Here is a 19,325-nt window from a genome sequence, read left to right as displayed (position 1 = left end):
CTACCTAGATGGATCCAGTTTTTGAAGAGGAAATCAAAATTTACATCGTTCTTGTAGCTATAAGTTTATTCTGCTTACAAATTAGCAATATCTTATACAAAAAATATATTTCTAAAACTTGACAAAACTTTCCCTACAAAAAAATCGAAACAGCATTCACTGTTTAAAATCTATTATATCCCCTTCTATCCAGATTTCTTCTCCTTTAGCGGAGGTTGGCCTTTATACTTGTCCACAATAGTGTTGATTATTTTATGTGCTTCATCGTACGAAGGATTAGTCGCTTCCCGGACTCGGGCCATAAATTCAGTTAATTTTGGTCGTCCATCGCGGGGGTCGTAACCTGCCAGTCCTGTCAAACGATTTAGGAAAAAATAATGATAATACAATTGGATCTTTTTTTACTTTCCCGTCCCCCTTTTTCACTTAAATTTTCCTTCTTAAGGAATAACAAAAAATAAATTTTCTTTTACTTAAATCAAACAGAAGGAAATTTGAGGTCGGCATTATTTTTTAAGAGGAAAAGTGATTTTTTTTTGTTATTCCGGCTCCAAAAAGTTGGAATAAGTACAACTTGACAATCACCAACTTTTACAAGCAATGTACATAATTATTACTTACTTGGCTGTTCAAGTTCCGAAGCGGCAAGTATATCGGCAATAGAGATTTCATCGCCGCATATATACTTGTTTTTAAGCCAGTGGTTTTCTATGCTGTCACACGCAGTCACCATTTGTGTTTTACATCGCTGGATGTCCCTTATATCTGGAGTTTTGCCCGTAGCAAGAGGCTCTAACCACTAAGATCAAAAAGCAAAAATTACGCTCTTCAATCAAATAAAATCCTACAAATATTTCTGGTTTCAGAAAAAAAAAAATAAATGTAACAGTGTGAACAGTCAAATGACTTTCTGGTACTGTAATTCTCATGGTTTTAAATCATATATTTTTTTAAAAACATATTCAGTTCTCACTAACAACATGCAATTTGTAAAAGTGTACATTACATTGAAATGACCCTTTATGGGGAAGTATACACCACATCTTACCAGAAACGCCCGACACAAATTTTCTTTATTCAAATGAAAATCACAGATCTCCATGTATGTAAAATAATAAAATTTTAGAGAAAAGCGTAAGAGCTATTATCCAAAGTAATACTTAAAATAACAGTATCGAAGTTTCTTTCCCTAGAGCACAGTTCTTTACGTTTTGAGTTTCAGCAACACACTTAATCTTCTTATTCGTGTAGAAACACAATGAAATGTAATGCACTTTAAAATATTTCTTCTACACGTAAGAGTATTAGTATCTAGGCTTTTAATTTTTTATTATTTTGAATTCTGTCTAATTTATGCATGACGACATGCAAAACAAATTACAACACAACATTTCACTGTTACGTTTGTGATGATAAACGATTCATGATAATTTGTATTATCATTAAAACAAAATTTCCAATTCTTCGTTCAGCTTAATTTAACTACAACTCTTACCAGAGTTCGAAAATACAATCCACAACCAAGGCGAGTGCCTAAATGCTGCCATTCTAGGTATTCGTCAACTTTTGCCTGTTTTTTGCTATCCTTAGGATACCAATGATCTGCTACATTCTTTTTCTCACGACACAAATAACGAAGAATGGCCACACTAAAACATACTCGTATCAGTAATTATATTTAACTGACAGAATTGAAGATAAGTATTGTAAACTGGGATTTTAAAAATACCTTTCCCTCAGTATAAAACCATTGTCATCAATGACTGGTACTTGATGTAATGGATTCACTTTCAAGAATTCAGGACTATTCTGTTCGCCTAGAAATTTGTAATTCATAAAGCAAGGAAAAGATGAAATTACTGTTTTGTAAGTCAGAAGGAACATAAAATTTACTAACCTTTGCCAAGCCTAACAACTATCGGTTCGTAAGGAATCTTAGTATTCTCAAGAAATATCAATAAACTTCTGCACGGTTGTGAAAGAGTATCAAGATACAACTTTAATTTAGACATGCTTAGTCACAGAGTTCGAATTGAACTGAACAGACTAAATCCAAAAAATAAAGATAAAACTAAGATAAGATAAAATAAATACCTACTTAATAAATAAAACCTTCCTTACCGATTCATTTGAATATAACCATAAAATGCCCTTTCCTTCCCCCCACCCTTTTGCCATTATCTGCTCAGGCACATTGTCTTGAGACTAGTGATGGGCAGAACGAGTCCGTCTTTGGACTCGTTGGATTTGAATCAGTTCCAGGGTTGGAATCGATTCCAACAACTCGTTCACCGATTCCGGTCTCTGTACTTACCCTATGCATTAGTAAAAATGTCACGCAATTCATTAAAAAATATCATTAAATGTTAGCTTTCCCAGTTAATAACAAAACTATATTTCTTTAACACACATTGAGTACTATCCCTAATTTCCAATTGCACTGATAAATATAAAATTAACAACGTAACACAAAAATTAACATAAAAATAGACTAGTCAATTATAAAAATTAAAGCAATGATGTTTAGTCATTATCTAGCTTGACCACTGGAAGACTGGAGTTAACGTGCTTCAAGAGGATCCAAGGTAGAGAAACGGAAATGGGTAGGAAATTATTCCCATAAAAAAAATTCTAACCCTTCAAGCAAAATGATAATTACTCATAAATAAAGAAATATTTATTTACTAGGACTTGTATATCAAGCTTTAAAAATATTATCTTATTATCTTACGAAAAGAAAAAGCTGTGTGCTTAATCTTTAACATAGCGCTGGACACTCTTATTCTTATCTTCATTGGGTAAGTTTAACCGTGTACATGACCGTGAGACAGTCAAAGTAACACTGAGCCAAAATTTAGTATTACCTAATTGGTTTACTTACTGCAGTATCCCTCCCACTCTATCACCAATTTCACAAACATTCATCAATTGGAAATAATTTTTAGTTAAATATTCGTTTTATTTGAATACAAAAAACATTATAACGCTTTCTTAAGATGATTTTAATTTTTAAAATTTGTTTTTGTCCATTACTCTTATATAATACGAAGAATTTCAAATAAAATATAATATACAAACACAATGATCTAGTATGCAGGTGGAGTCAGTCCTCGTTACCATAGCAATGGAACCGTTAAACAACTCCGGTTCCAGCTCCAGCAATTTCTATTGGCTAGATTCAGTGAACGAAAAAATGGAACGAGTCCGGTTTCAAAAGGATTTAAATCACTCCGGATTCGACTCCACCAACTCCAGTGGATTTAACCAATGAAAATGCTAGAGCTGGGCCGGAGTCGTTTAACGGTTCCGTTGTCATGGAAACTACGACTGACTCCACCTGCACACTAGATCATTCTGTGTTTGTATATTATATTTTATTTGAAATTCTTCGTATTTTATAAGAGTAACGGACAAAAACAAATTTTAAAAATTCAAATCATCTTAAGAAAGCGTTATAATGTTTTTTGTATTCCAATGAAACGAATATTTAACTAAAAAATATTTTCAATCGATGAATGTTTGTGAAATAGGTGATAGAGTGGGAGGGATACTACACTAAGTAAACCAGTTAGGTAATACTAAATTTTGGCCCAGTTTTACTTTGACCGTCTAGCTGACATGTACACGTTCAAGCTTACGCCAATGAAGATGAGAGTAAGAGTGTCCAGCGCTAAGTTTAAGATTAAGCACACAGCTTTTTCTTTTTGTAAAACAATAAGATAATATTTTAAAAGCTTGATATTCAATTCTTAGTTAATAAATATTATGAGTAATTATAATTTTGAAGGGTTAGAATTTTTATGGAATAATTTCCTACCCATTTCCGTTTCTCTACCTTGAATACTCTTGAAGTAAGTTAACTCCAGTCTTCTAGTGGTCAAGCTAGATAATGACAAAACTGCATTGCTTTAATTTATATTTGACTAGCCTATTTTTGTGTTAATATTTGTATTACGTTGTTAATTTTATATTTATCAGAGCAATTGGAAATTAGGGATAGTACTCAATGTGTGTTAAAGAAATATAGTTTTGTTATTAACTGGGAAAGCTAACATTTAATGATATAATAATATAATAAATTGCGTGACATTTGTTCTTATGTTTAATCGTTCCAAACCTTCTGCTGCCTCATTTTCATTTTTATTTGCCTAAATTTTTTGGGGCGGGGCGGAATCACTTTTTTTAAAAATAGGGATTTGAATCAACTCGTTCCACCATCGGACTCGTTCCAATGGAACGAGTCCGCTCAAATAGCCCATCACTACTTGAGACAGATCGGAAAATTAACTTAGTTGTATTCATATCTGTGTTGAAGAAATTGTTTATTTTTTAACATAGATTTAAATTTTCGTTACGAAAATCTTATATACCCTGAATACGCTTAATTCTTGATATTTTTAATAAATTACTTAGTTATACTAAAACATTTCATACTCTAAAGGAGCTAAAAAAATTAGTCATCAATCCACAAGGAGTAGAATAAAACATTATTTTACGAAATTATTGTTTCTATGGAAGTAGTGCATGCCGCAAATGAAAATGAGTAGCGGGTCAAATTAGAAATGTCCAAGATAGTTACTCATGGTGTTCTTTTGAAATTGTTAAATATATTTTTCCCCTTTTTACCTTACCATTGCATGTTGATCCAAATTGACCTTGTGTCTTCTTACAAGGTACGGCTGATTCAGAAAACATATTCTCAGGATGGGATTAATGAACACTAGCCCCAGCGCAGGTTGTAAAGAAGAGCGTAAAGCCTATTCCTGTGTGAGAATTGCAACTGACAGATCATGTCGTGAGAGCATTGATCCACTGAGTAATATCGAAAAGTCCTGGGAGAGAAATATCTGGACGGTTTCTAAACCTTTTACGGGCCAACTCAAGTTGTGGCTTTTCTTTATTCCTTCTGTTTCTATTGTGGGCACCATTTTTTAGTTGATAGGTGCATTTGTAGTTTTTTTTTATAATATAAAACCAGAAAATAAGATTTTGCGAATCGCATAAAACTTATTGAACGTTTGTAAATATGTAAAATAAATCTTGAATAAAAGAAATATGTAACTTATGGAAATATTCCGGTCAAGAGAAATAGAAGAATACATGGACAGTAGGCAATTCCTCTGACTTGAACTTGGATGTAAATATAAATAATCCATTCTGACTTACATTTCCATATGTTTACATCGTTTAATGCCATGTGTTATATGTAAGAAGCACTTAAGAAGCAAAAGTGCAAACAACTTCTAGTTGTAGAATGACATCTGTATAGAGATTCCTTGAACTCAAAACGTTTATCTTATGCAGACCTCAATTTAAATAGCAGTTATAAATGAAGTTCTCATATTATAAAAACACATTTTTTTAAAAAATATTTAATATTAAATTAAACGGACAGTAAATAAAAAAGAAAAGAATACACACAAATAAATAGAAACCAACTTTATGCCACTTCTATTTCCACATCTAAGTTTGGCAAGGGCGTTCTAAAATATGGATTAGAAGATCTATGTTGTTTGAGGTGTTCAGCTCCTTTTTCTTTGTAATCAGACGAAGTGATCGAATAACCGGACAGCAGATTCTCATTTAACGCGATGTCACGTAATCCAAACCAACCACCAAATGAAGGACTTTTAGAGATTCTTACTGAAACTTTTGATTTAAATGGTCGAATCTGAAATGTTAAGATTGGCATATGATTTTTTGGGAATTTGTCATTACTCTACTAAGAAGAATTTTTTCTATATAAATACTTTCGTAAACATACATCTCTTAAAAAGTATTACACACACACACACACACACACACACACACACACACACAAATACAAATATATATAAATAGATATGTGTGTGTATACTTGTTTTAGTATTTCATTTTATATCTTATCCGATATCGGAACTGGAATTCTAAAGGCAAGGTGCAGACACGGTCAGGAAGGATTTATGTAGGTGCTACCTTGCGGGAAGGCATATGGTGCACTTAGGATTTGAAATGAAGGATTTAAATGATATAGGAAGATTTTGGGATGAGTTAGTAGGAGAAGTCTCCAAGGAAATATTGGTGTCAAAAAACGCAAAGTAAAACAAAATTTTCAGACTGAATTCGACCTCTATATTGCCAATTATAGAGATAAAAAATGGATTTAAACCAGAGTTTGAAAATAATCACTTTAGCTCTGTTCCAAGCACATTTCATTTACTCTAATTAGCCCAGACCTTAAGCATTGAGAGTATCCTGGTTTATTGAAAAGGCAGCTTGCAGTACCGCTAACAAAAAAGCATAAAATCTGGAATTTACCAGCTTAGCAGTGATATTGAGAGTTTATTAGAGAGAAAAGATGTAGAAGTGAGAGAAGGTACTAGTAGGACAGGAGGAGAGAAAAGGATGAAGAGGGGAGGCTTAGTGGAAGTGACAGCGATCGGAAAAAAAAGTTGGAAATTGAGGAGCTAGGGCATGTACCTGTATTATCTCCCTGGACATCCGTCGGGCAAGTCCTTTTAAATTGGCTGAACCTCCACACAGGCAGATATCGGCCGCTAATCGTTCCGCATCTTTATGGCTAAATTGTTTTAAGATGTATTCTACGGTGTCGATTAGTCCTGCTTGATCGGAGCCTACCAACGATGGCTGGAATAGCACCTCTGGCACCCGGATCAACTCCACGCCTACGTGCAACCTGTGCGTCTCACCGGGAGCTTCACCTCCTTCGCCACCGCTTCCAGTGCCACTGTTAGTTCCATCGCCTCCAAACATACCTTAGTGTAAATAAAGATGCTTGTATTTCCTTGAAATTTAATACATACAAAATAGGCGGCAACCTAGATGCAGCTGTTTCCAGTTCTCTTGAATAATAGTTAATGAAAAAGTAATATGTATTCCTTGTATTTTTAAAAGTCAAAGAAGAGCCCTAGAGTAAGTCCTAATCACTTGAAAGAGCGTCAACCTCAAGCGATAAAAAGTTTTTGTGGAAAGAAATTAGATTCGATTCGAGGAACTGTAAAAAGGTCTTCTGTGATTCTACAGTCGCCAGCATACAGCAGTTGAGATACGAGCAATATTGTCTAAGATGTCAAATCAATTTCTTAAAAACTCTTCTGGAACTTCCAAAGCCTACATAAGATGCTGCTGCATGAGATAAGCACTGGCAGTTGGACATTACATAATTTTACTTAAGCTGAAAAGCGATCGTATTGCTCAGAATTGTTTAATAAAATGTTTGCACTTATACGATTCTCATCTTCGCCTTTGGATGCGCTTCATTGCCTCTGTAATTTGAAAGTCCGCGCACTGAGTCGAGTAAAAGAGCTACCAATTCTCGTCACAATTCCTAAACAGTCTCGTACTAGTCTCAACTTCACAGGTCTGATAGCCAACTGTAAGGTAGTATGACTATTCAAAAAGATGACGACTTTGGAATTGATGATTTCTCACCTTGTGAAAGGTAAGATTCATTCCGCCAGAAAGAGTGAAGCTAATCTACACAAGCTTACGAGAGGTCAAATCACAAGTTCGCCAAGGTTAAAAATTCTTCGTCTATCTCGCTGCTGTCAGTGTACTGCACGGATTCTCCTAAATGGTGGTCTCCGTTTCCAAACTTCTCGAAAGCGAGGCTCTTAAAAGGCTCGCTTTATTTCGAAGCTATGTTATGAATAAAGCCTATTAGTAGGGTAAAACCAGTGATGCGAAAATTACAGGTGTGCTTGGTGGGAATTCAAGTTTAGATGCTTGGTCAGAAAATAAAGAGTCCTCTATCAACAAACTGAGTAGAAGTGATAGTCAACTTTAACGAACACAAGCGATGGAGATTAGTCCTGTACCTTGTGAAGCCGTTGAAAAGGAAGGGTCGTGAGCTCGTAACATCTGCTCCAACTGAAGCAGTTTTTCACCCTCCTCCTCGCTGTCACTATCCCCTCCTTCCTGCCACAGATTATTTCAAAACATTAATGGTGAATACAAATCTGGTGAGCACCTGTTCAGATCTATAATCTAATTGGACCCACCTTGTTAATTACTTTATACACATCCCAGTCTTCATCTCTGGTGCCGAAGTCATCGTCCGCTTTGCCTCCTCCGGCCAGCTGGCTGATCAACCGCATTCTTTCTACAGAGGCAACAGTCCTTCTACGCGCCATGTCTTGGCGACGTTGACGTCTCGCAGCTCGCCATTCCAGTAATTCTTCCCTGCAAACAAGTATATGTATGTGGCAGAAAATAATGAGGAATATAGTTTCAGAATAGCACTTAGCTAAGGGAATCGTTGTGGCCTATTTTATTCGGTATTTCAGATTTAATGGTTTTTCTGTGAAATATTTATTACTGATTTATTTAAAAAGCCAAATGGTCATATAAAAGCACCAAAATATTATAATGCTTGCACCATTCATCAGTCTTTGCACCAATACACTCATTTAGAGCACGTAAATAATTATTTCTCAAGTTCCTTACTAGTACACTCAAGTGGCGTCTACAGATTCCCAATTATTGAAATATTTTCTCTTCTTACTACAATTATGAGTGCACACATTACTCGGAAATGAAACTAGAGCGAAGTGTACTCCATCCCACCCTGACAACTGCCCCAAAAAGATTTCCAAGAAAAATGAAAGGTTGAAAAAAAAAATTAAGAAATTTAAAGAAAATCGTTGGCTAATGTGCGCGTACAAAATAAAAATGGAATAGCTTTTTCTGGAAAATCCCCCCTTCAGGTTATTGGTACTGGCTGTTGAGGATTCGTACAGGATGACTTCCTTTCGGGTGCCAGGAAATTAACAGAAAATTAAAGGTTCAGCTTCCTATGATTCTTCGTTTTCGAGCTTTTTCACCCATAAACAGGCCATTTTCTAAAAATCACCTTTTTTTTAGACTCAAAGGGCCTCAATATCTAGGATATTTCCAAAAACGTCTATTGAAATAGTTTTCTTAAGAAATTTCACCTAGTCAGGATTCTGAAGAGGAGAGGTGAAAGTAATGCTACCTCAAAAGTGCCCTCTCTGCAATTTTAAATATTGCACAGGCCTAAGGGGATCAGATGCATTTCCAATCTTTCCAGCTGGAAGAAACTTCTCTTGAGTAGTGGTTTTTGTTTTATTTAAAAAAATCACACGTTTAATGCGAGCTACTAAACCATGTTTGAGCACAATTCGCACAATAGTTGTTTAGATAATTTCGAATAAAACCTAATCATAACATTGAACGAAGAAAAATTTAAACTCACTGATTTGGTAAATTATTGTTAAGCCATTGAGGGGGAGAGATAATAGCAAGAGGCTAGTTGCCCTAATAAACATTGGCCAATATACAATGTGCAGATGAACTTGAAGATTAACATTACCTTTTCCTCCGAACTCCATCCAACCAGATCTTGAAATCTTCTTCATCTTTAGGTGTATTGAATTGCTTCATGGTTTTCTGTTTGTTTTCCTGGTTAACAAAAAAGTTTATAGTTTTAAGTTTACTTTTCAAACATCTCTAATTTTACAATAATAATAAAGTAATGCTGTCTTTGACATTCACATAATCTTCAAAATTTATATTTCTTTTTTAAATTATTTTATTCTAAATTCTACGAGAATGGGGCATATATCTATGTAATGGAATATGCTCTCATCTCGTTTTTAAATTGCATATTGAACATAATTTTATGTCTTTGTTGATTATGTATGTATTTTAGTACAAGGTTCCCTCTAGTTTTGATAAACCACGTAATAAATACACGCCTATCATTACTGATTATATTATTGGCACCTTTTAAACGAAAATTTCTTATTTATCTGGCAAAATAGTTCGTAAGACATCTTTAATGTTTAATTGTTCATTTATAAGACTTGTCAGTGCCATACTTATCGCATAATTTCTCTAACTCTTTGTATAAAACAATTTTTCTGTTAAACATTAGCTGTGTTAAAAATTTTAGATTCCCATCATCATCGAATAAATTAAAACATCTATAAATGGATTTGAAGTTCAATTTAAGCACAAAAAGTGAACACTTTCGCGTCATAATTAGAAGAAATAGATATGGCACGTTAAGATTCTATATATAATCTCCTCCTGAACTTTGCTCCGATTCTGCCTATCAATTCCTATTCGCCCTCAACCATTCTCTCAGGGTTTTTTCTTCCAATGCGAGAACCCTTGATTAATGTAAAAAGTCAACCATATATGTATATAAACAAATTGAAATGCCCCTTTTTATCATTTAGATGTAGATGATCACTTAAGTATTAAGGAGAGTTCATTTCTGTAACAAGCGATCAAGAGTAGAATGGGAATGGATAAAGATCCCTTACTTCGGAGATATCTTCCGTAGTGTTGGCTGTGACAATCTTCTGTCTGGTTCTTTCAATCCTGGCTTGTATCTGTCCGATAAGTTTGGGCAGTTCTTCACTATTAGACAGTCCAAACTCAGACAGCGCTTTCTGCAACACAGTTCATTATACAAGTACAAAATTAAAGTCGTTTTACTCATTAGTTTTTTTTTGGCCATATTCTTCTTATTGAAAAGTTATCAAATTGAAACCTACCTCAAATTCAGCTTCTTCACCTTCTTCTCTGAGATCTTGTATGGCTAAAAGTTGGTTCAATTGTTCTTCATCTTCGGCAAGCTATATGAAAATAAAAACAAAGAACGTCTCGTGCAAAGCTCAAATAAGACATTTTTTAAAATTTTTATTTATAAAATATTTTGTTTACTTTCTCCTCACGTTTTCTAGCGTTTATCTCCATAAATCTACGCTTAAGTTCTCTGCGACGTTCCCGCTGTTGATCGGGAGTCAGTGTAGATGACGGACCGACAGTGTACGGAAGTTGAACACGTATAACGTTAGCATCATAGTATTCTACGTCAGACCAGAGAGCCAACTCTTCAAGGAAACTCTCGGACACCCGGCAGTGGTCATGCACCAGTTCCTGTTTAAATAGTTCAAATAAATAATTATAAAATTATTTATAACAAATAAATGAAACCTTTAAGTAAATTTGATTATGAGCAACCCTCAGATCTGTTAGGTCGCTCTTTGCAAGGTTTTTGCGTATGTTAATTCATCATACAGCTTCAACGCTTCAGCAGGGTTTATCCCTAACTGCCGGCTTCCACTTCTCTTCTAAGTAGTTCAATAGAGATCCTGGATGGGTTGTTGATGAACCATCATCCTGATGATGAGCATGCAGCAGAGTGGGTGGTCGCACCTACCTTAGTGAGGGATACCACAGATATCGTATTGGCCACTATTGCAGAATACTCCGTAAATAAAAAATAAAATAAAAAGCTTAAAATTATGCGGGGTAATTGCTATAAAATTCTTTTCGGTGACACTTCAACACTTACAGAACAAATGTTCTAATTGATCACAATAATTTACATTTCTATAGTGGGCTTGGAAAGTATATATTTTCATTCGCTATTTTACATTTTAAGACTGTAACAATTAGATTGATATTTTCTTAACGAATAGAAAGCTATTTTACGCTAATTCTAAAGAATAAAGCACCCACCTCAGCTCTGGACAGAGTAATAGCATTGAAGTGGGCTGGATACTTCAGTTGCAGAAGGCGGTGCATGTAGGCGGACAGGTGATGGCCGCCAATGTCCAGTCTGCGCGAGAATTTCCATTGCACCTGACCGTCCAGGATTGGCACTAAATGTGTAGCGTGTTGGCCCAAACTAATCAGTAGAGTGGTCATGCTGGCGTTCTTGTCGCGATTGTAGCTGGCCAGGCAGTCCACAGCATAGCACACTCCGGGCACATTGTAACATTCAAACAGCAACTCTGACATCACTAGTCGCCAAAAGAAAACAAAGTGCACATCATTAACAAATAAAACAAATGATGATGTGGTTATTCAACAGTTTTATGCTTCAACTTCAAGAGAGTTAGAGATTTGCAGATCTGAGTTCTAACTCTGTTTTTTCACTTCCTCTTAAATAATTTGAGCAATGATTCAGAGAGATTGTGCCCAAGAAAACTATAAATAAATTTAATTTTAGTCTATAACAAAGTTATAAGTCTACCTATGATGATGGGCAGAAATTTGAAACTGGTTAGAAATAAGGAAAATACGCTAGCTTTATTATTTAAAAATTATTGTATCCATCCCTAGGTGCAATTACATTTTCAAATTGAATCTGATTGAATTGCAGTTAGATTAGCTAAGTTTTGACCGATGAAGAAGACCGTTAGGCATCCTTCTAATTTACTGACTGTACTTTTTCAAAGTAAGCCAGTGTGGAAGACTGAATTTTTTTGAGGCTCTTAAAGCTTTTGTGCTAGAGCAATAGAAACTTTAGGGCACCTGCTGCAAGTCTAGCGTATTAAAAATACTAATAGGGATTGAGTAGGAATATATAAACTGAACGCAGTTGAGTCACTGGTACCCTTCATCTAATTAGGGTTCCTGGCAAAGAAAGAAGAGATAGTTTTTTAAACTATTGTGACAAAAGAAAATAATAAGAACGGATATTCTCTTTGATAATTTGTGTATCAGGGAATGTAATGGTTAAAGTGAATGCTTTAGGCAAGTCAGAGTAAAACATTATGCTCAAGGCAGCTTGAGTTAAACTTCAAAATTGTCATTTAAAAAAATCGACAAAAACAATCTGAAATTAGCTAAGCTTAAATTATTGTTCACTACAGCTACAAGCTTTTGCGCTAGAACAAAATACAATTTGGAAACTGAAAAAATGAAAAGAAAAAGAAAAATCTAAGAAGAAGCAACTGGATTCCAATCCCCAGATGAAAATTCTGTAAACTAAGTGCTGAGCCTTCCCTGAGTGACTTAATTAATCAACCCCAACGGAGCCATCAATAAAACCACTCTAATATATGAAATATTATAAGATAAATTGTTTCCTAGACAGTAAATAAACATGAAATTTAACTTACAAGCTCTGGAATAATTAGGATTGAGAAAAGGTTCACTAATCACAATGGGATGGTCAACTCTATACTCTGTGTCAATTCCCAAATGGCTGAATGTATAATTAAAAATGTATTCTTGAACCTCAAAGTGAGTAACAACATTTCGATCAAATTGACTCTTCAACTGAAATCTAACTGCTTCAATATTTGTTATGTCGTTGCCAACTTGCATTTCTCCATCCTTACAAAAAGTAAACCATATTATAATTTATGCACGGAAATAAAAGAGATAATCATTACTAGAAGACATTATAATTATCAATACGACTGCTTAAAACCATACAATGAAAAACATTCCAATTTTTCTTTAATGATCATTTACCTTTTTTCCTCGTTCTCTTCTAGGTTTGGCAAGAACATTTTTGAAAATAAGCAATGGTTTTTCAGAGACTGCCCATCCTGCTCGACAATTATATGATCCTGTTAAGATATTCATAAAGGATATTTACTGCAAAATTATATTCTTATGTTTAATTTTAGAAACAATAGAAGAAAGCACCACTCACCGTTGTCAATGACTATTGGTATGGAATTGTTTCTTAGGTTACTAGTGTATTGATGGACTATGTCAGGTACTGTTTTGATATCCTTGAATTCCAAAATATCCATAATTGTGCAATAATAATATCAATAATGAATAAATAATGACCCGACCAACAAATACTTGCCTTTACGACTTAGTTTAACCATCTAAATAACCTTATTCCTAACCATTGCAGAACCTTCTTCTAAGTTCTAACCGCTTCACAGGCGGTCAGGAAGAGTGCAGAGTGGTAATTTCAAAACAAAAAGTATAAGGAGATGCTTTTCTTCTGCAATACATCCAAAATTAAGAATTCGTTCTATTGCTAACATTAATTAAGCTATTTAACATAAAAGATCATCACCAAGATGTAAACCATTACCAAATAAATTTTTAATAACTCGCTAATGAAAAACGTGTAAAGGCAGTCACATTATTTTCTCTTAAACCAGTTTAGATGACTAAAGTTTCTTGAAAGTTAGGATTTATACTCAAAAAGATACACTTATCTTATAATTTTTTTTTTTTTAATGGAGCCTAAAAACTTGATAGTAGAGCGATTTCAGTGGAATGGAAAATACGGTAAACGGATTTCTTCAAATTTGTAATTTTACTAATTATTGAATTATTAGACTGAAATGGCCCTTCAGAAGGAAACTTTATTTAGAACTGCTTTGAATAGATTTCCCTGAAAAAATTCTGGAATAAAAGTAACAGACCTGCATTAGATTGAAAAAAAAAATTCAAAGGAAATCGCTGGCACCAATTGTCAAAAGAAATCACCAAAAGCCATAAAATTTATTCAGTAAAGTTGCATTATTGCTCAACTGATGTTCTTGTAATTTGAAACTTGACTTAAATACCTATTGAAATACCGTTTATATTATATAAGTCTGTTTCCGTCCTAAATAGTAAAAATTTTAACTTCAAATATCTCGAAAACTACTCGAATGATGTGGTTTATATTTTACTTATATATGGAGACTACTATTGTCTAGAATTGTGCAGATTTTAGTAAAAATCCATCAAGCAGAAAACAGGATATTTAAGGTTAAAGTCTGTTTCCGTTCTAAATAGTAAAAATTTAACTTCAAATATCTCGAAAACTCCTCGATTAATTTGGTTTATATTCTACTTGTATATGGAGACTACTATTGTCTATAATTGTGTAGATTTTAGTAAAAATCTATCGAGCCGAAAACGAGATATTTAGGGTTAAATTCTGTTTCCTTTCTAAATAGAAAAAACTTTAACTTCAAATATCTCGAAAACTACTCGATTGATGTGGTTTATATTTTACTTGTATATGGAGACTACTATTGTCTAGAATTGTGTAGATTTTAGTAAAAATCTATCGAGCAGAAAACAGGATATTTAGGGTTAAATTCTGTTTACGTTCTAAATAGTAAAATTTTAACTTCAAATATCTCGAAAACTACTCGATTGATTTTGTTTATATTTTACTTGTATATGGAGACTACTATTGTCTAGAATTGTGTAGATTTTAGTAAAAATCTATCGAGCAGAAAACAGGATATTTAGGGTTAAATTCTGTTTACGTTCTAAATAGTAAAACTTTAACTTTAAATATCTCGAAAACTACTCGATTGATGTGGTTTATATTTTACTTGTATATGGAGACTACTATTGTCTAGAATTGTGTAGATTTTAGTAAAAATCTATCGAGCAGAAAACAGGATATTTAGGGTTAAATTCTGTTTACGTTCAAAATAGTAAAACTTTAACTTCAAATATCTCGAAAACTACTCGATTGATTTGGTTTATATTCTACTTGTATATGGAGACTACTATTGTCTAGAATTGTGTAGATTTTAGAAAAAATCTATCGAGCAGAAAACAGGATATTTAGGGTTAAAGTCTGTTTCCGTTCTAAAAAGTAAAAATTTAACTTCAAATATCTCGAAAACTACTCGATTGATTTGGTTTATATTTTACTTGTATATGGAGACTACTATTGCCTAGAATTGTGTAGATTTTAGTAAAAATCTATCGAGCAGAAAACAGGATATTTAGGGTTAAAGTCTGTTTCCGTTCTAAATAGTAAAAATTTAACTTCAAATATCTCGAAAACTACTCGATTGATTTGGTTTATAATTTACTTGTATATGGAGACTACTATTGTCTATAATTGTGTAGATTTTAGTAAAAATCTATCGAGCAGAAAACAGGATATTTAGGGTTAAAGTCTGTTTCCGTTCTAAATAGTAAAAATTTAACTTCAAATATCTCGAAAACTACTCGATTGATTTGGTTTATAATTTACTTGTATATGGAGACTACTATTGTCTATAATTGTGTAGATTTTAGTAAAAATCTATCGAGCAGAAAACAGGATATTTAGGGTTAAATTCTGTTTCCGTTCTAAATAGTAAAAATTTAACTTCAAATATCTCGAAAACTACTCGATTGATTTGGTTTATAATTTACTTGTATATGGAGACTACTATTGTCTATAATTGTGTAGATTTTAGTAAAAATCTATCGAGCAGAAAACAGGATATTTAGGGTTAAAGTCTGTTTCCGTTCTAAATAGTAAAAATTTAACTTCAAATATCTCGAAAACTACTCGATTGATTTGGTTTATAATTTACTTGTATATGGAGACTACTATTGTCTATAATTGTGTAGATTTTAGTAAAAATCTATCGAGCAGAAAACAGGATATTTAGGGTTAAAGTCTGTTTCCGTTCTAAATAGTAAAAATTTAACTTCAAATATCTCGAAAACTACTCGATTGATTTGGTTTATAATTTACTTGTATATGGAGACTACTATTGTCTATAATTGTGTAGATTTTAGTAAAAATCTATCGAGCAGAAAACAGGATATTTAGGGTTAAAGTCTGTTTCCGTTCTAAATAGTAAAAATTTAACTTCAAATATCTCGAAAACTACTCGATTGATTTGGTTTATAATTTACTTGTATATGGAGACTACTATTGTCTATAATTGTGTAGATTTTAGTAAAAATCTATCGAGCAGAAAACAGGATATTTAGGGTTAAAGTCTGTTTCCGTTCTAAATAGTAAAAATTTAACTTCAAATATCTCGAAAACTACTCGATTGATTTGGTTTATAATTTACTTGCATATGGAGACTACTATTGTCTATAATTGTGTAGATTTTAGTAAAAATCTATCGAGCAGAAAACAGGATATTTAGGGTTAAAGTCTGTTTCCGTTCTAAATAGTAAAAATTTAACTTCAAATATATCGAAAACTACTCGATTGATTTGGTTTATAATTTACTTGTATATGGAGACTACTATTGTCTATAATTGTGTAGATTTTAGTAAAAATCTATCGAGCAGAAAACAGGATATTTAGGGTTAAAGTCTGTTTCCGTTCTAAATAGTAAAACTTTAACTTCAAATATCTCGAAAACTACTCGATTGATTTGGTTTATATTCTACTTGTATATGGAGACTACTATTGTCTAGAATTGTGTAGATTTTAGTAAAAATCTATCGAGCAGAAAACAGGATATTTAGGGTTAAAGTCTGTTTCCGTACTAAATAGTAAAAATTTAACTTCAAATATCTCGAAAACTACTCGATTGATTTGGTTTATAATTTACTTGTATATGGAGACTACTATTGTCTATAATTGTGTAGATTTTAGTAAAAATCTATCGAGCAGAAAACAGGATATTTAGGGTTAAAGTCTGTTTCCGTTCTAAATAGTAAAAATTTAACTTCAAATATCTCGAAAACTACTCGATTGATTTGGTTTATAATTTACTTGTATATGGAGACTACTATTGTCTATAATTGTGTAGATTTTAGTAAAAATCTATCGAGCAGAAAACAGGATATTTAGGGTTAAAGTCTGTTTCCGTTCTAAATAGTAAAAATTTAACTTCAAATATCTCGAAAACTACTTGATTGATGTGGTTTATAATTTATTTGTATATGGAGACTACTATTGTCTATAATTGTGTAGATTTTAGTAAAAATCTATCGAGCAGAAAACAGGATATTTAGAGTTAAAGTCTGTTTCCGTTCTAAATAGTAAAAATTTAACTTCAAATATCTCGAAAACTACTCGATTGATTTGGTTTATAATTTACTTGTATATGGAGACTACTATTGTCTATAATTGTGTAGATTTTAGTAAAAATCTATCGAGCAGAAAACAGGATATTTAGGGTTAAAGTCTGTTTCCGTTCTAAATAGTAAAAATTTAACTTCAAATATCTCGAAAACTACTCGATTGATTTGGTTTATAATTTACTTGTATATGGAGACTACTATTGTCTATAATTGTGTAGATTTTAGTAAAAATCTATCGAGCAGAAAACAGGATATTTAGGGTTAAAGTCTGTTTCCGTTCTAAATAGTAAAAATTTAACTTCAAATATCTCGAAAACTACTCGATTGATTTGGTTTATAATTTACTTGTATATGGAGACTACTATTGTCTATAATTGTGTAGATTTTAGTAAAAATCTATCGAGCAGAAAACAGGATATTTAGGGTTAAAGTCTGTTTCCGTTCTAAATAGTAAAACTTTAACTTCAAATATCTCGAAAACTACTCGATTGATTTGGTTTATATTCTACTTGTATATGGAGACTACTATTGTCTATAATTGTGTAGATTTTAGTAAAAATCTATCGAGCAGAAAACAGGATATTTAGGGTTAAAGTCTGTTTCCGTTCTAAATAGTAAAAATTTAACTTCAAATATCTCGAAAACTACTCGATTGATTTGGTTTATAATTTACTTGTATATGGAGACTACTATTGTCTAGAATTGTGTAGATTTTAGTAAAAATCTATCGAGCAGAAAACAGGATATTTAGGGTTAAAGTCTGTTTCCGTACTAAATAGTAAAAATTTAACTTCAAATATCTCGAAAACTACTCGATTGATTTGGTTTATAATTTACTTGTATATGGAGACTACTATTGTCTATAATTGTGTAGATTTTAGTAAAAATCTATCGAGCAGAGAACAGGATATTTAGGGTTAAAGTCTGTTTCCGTTCTAAATAGTAAAAATTTAACTTCAAATATCTCGAAAACTACTCGATTGATTTGGTTTATAATTTACTTGTATATGGAGACTACTATTGTCTATAATTGTGTAGATTTTAGTAAAAATCTATCGAGCAGAAAACAGGATATTTAGGGTTAAAGTCTGTTTCCGTTCTAAATAGTAAAAATTTAACTTCAAATATCTCGAAAACTACTCGATTGATTTGGTTTATAATTTACTTGTATATGGAGACTACTATTGTCTATAATTGTGTAGATTTTAGTAAAAATCTATCGAGCAGAAAACAGGATATTTAGGGTTAAAGTCTGTTTCCGTTCTAAATAGTAAAAATTTAACTTCAAATATCTCGAAAACTACTCGATTGATTTGGTTTATAATTTACTTGCATATGGAGACTACTATTGTCTATAATTGTGTAGATTTTAGTAAAAATCTATCGAGCAGAAAACAGGATATTTAGGGTTAAAGTCTGTTTCCGTTCTAAATAGTAAAAATTTAACTTCAAATATCTCGAAAACTACTCGATTGATTTGGTTTATAATTTACTTGTATATGGAGACTACTATTGTCTATAATTGTGTAGATTTTAGTAAAAATCTATCGAGCAGAAAACAGGATATTTAGGGTTAAAGTCTGTTTCCGTTCTAAATAGTAAAAATTTAACTTCAAATATCTCGAAAACTACTCGATTGATTTGGTTTATAATTTACTTGTATATGGAGACTACTATTGTCTATAATTGTGTAGATTTTAGTAAAAATCTATCGAGCAGAAAACAGGATATTTAGGGTTAAAGTCTGTTTCCGTTCTAAATAGTAAAAATTTAACTTCAAATATCTCGAAAACTACTCGATTGATTTGGTTTAT

The 19,325-nt window shown here is 32.6% G+C and overlaps 2 protein-coding genes across 4 annotated transcripts; both read right to left on the bottom strand.

Moving 5' to 3' along the window:
* Positions 1–48: 48 nt before the first annotated feature.
* Positions 49–2,257, bottom strand: LOC141454946 (glutathione S-transferase theta-1-like). Its single transcript, XM_074129662.1, has 6 exons — positions 2,122–2,257; positions 1,898–2,046; positions 1,730–1,817; positions 1,496–1,649; positions 622–799; positions 49–352 (listed from the first exon to the last, which is right to left on the bottom strand). Exons 2-6 carry the CDS (start codon positions 2,010–2,012, stop codon positions 186–188), a joined length of 702 nt encoding a protein of 233 aa, XP_073985763.1. The 5' UTR covers positions 2,013–2,046; positions 2,122–2,257; the 3' UTR covers positions 49–185.
* Positions 2,258–5,367: 3,110 nt separating this feature from the next.
* On the bottom strand, positions 5,368–13,644 carry Arp5 (Actin-related protein 5). Of its 3 annotated transcripts, none has more exons than XM_074129651.1 (12): positions 13,424–13,644; positions 13,240–13,337; positions 12,882–13,098; positions 11,494–11,777; positions 10,693–10,908; positions 10,524–10,604; positions 10,290–10,418; positions 9,332–9,420; positions 8,001–8,181; positions 7,818–7,917; positions 6,460–6,743; positions 5,368–5,671 (listed from the first exon to the last, which is right to left on the bottom strand). In XM_074129651.1, the coding sequence occupies exons 1-12, from the start codon at positions 13,524–13,526 to the stop codon at positions 5,441–5,443; spliced, it is 2,013 nt and encodes a 670-aa protein (XP_073985752.1). In that variant the 5' UTR covers positions 13,527–13,644; the 3' UTR covers positions 5,368–5,440. The 3 variants fall into 3 exon arrangements, with proteins under 3 accessions (XP_073985752.1, XP_073985753.1, XP_073985751.1); XM_074129652.1 differs by having other exon boundaries at positions 6,460–6,755; positions 13,240–13,316; XM_074129650.1 differs by having other exon boundaries at positions 6,460–6,755; positions 13,424–13,643.
* Positions 13,645–19,325: the final 5,681 nt, after the last annotated feature.

Source organism: Rhodnius prolixus, unplaced genomic scaffold (assembly GCF_049639745.1).
Source record: "Rhodnius prolixus isolate KJV_2025 unplaced genomic scaffold, Rpr scaffold_15, whole genome shotgun sequence".
NCBI classification, from domain to species: domain Eukaryota; kingdom Metazoa; phylum Arthropoda; class Insecta; order Hemiptera; family Reduviidae; genus Rhodnius; species Rhodnius prolixus.
Note: the sequence above shows the minus strand (reverse complement) of the source record. Positions and strands in the feature narration are given on the sequence as shown.

Coding starts and splice junctions, on each gene's coding strand:
- LOC141454946 (XM_074129662.1), bottom strand. CDS start 2,012: ATGTCTAAATTAAAGTTGTATCTTGATACTCTTTCACAACCGTGCAGA. Junction 1,818..1,897: donor AGTTGTTAGGCTTGGCAAAG/GTTAGTAAATTT, acceptor ACAAATTTCTAG/GCGAACAGAATAGTCCTGAA. Junction 1,650..1,729: donor GGTTTTATACTGAGGGAAAG/GTATTTTTAAAA, acceptor AGTATGTTTTAG/TGTGGCCATTCTTCGTTATT.
- Arp5 (XM_074129650.1), bottom strand. CDS start 13,526: ATGGATATTTTGGAATTCAAGGATATCAAAACAGTACCTGACATAGTC. Junction 10,419..10,523: donor GTGAAGAAGCTGAATTTGAG/GTAGGTTTCAAT, acceptor ACTGTGTTGCAG/AAAGCGCTGTCTGAGTTTGG. Junction 5,672..6,459: donor TGTCCAGGGAGATAATACAG/GTACATGCCCTA, acceptor TTAACATTTCAG/ATTCGACCATTTAAATCAAA.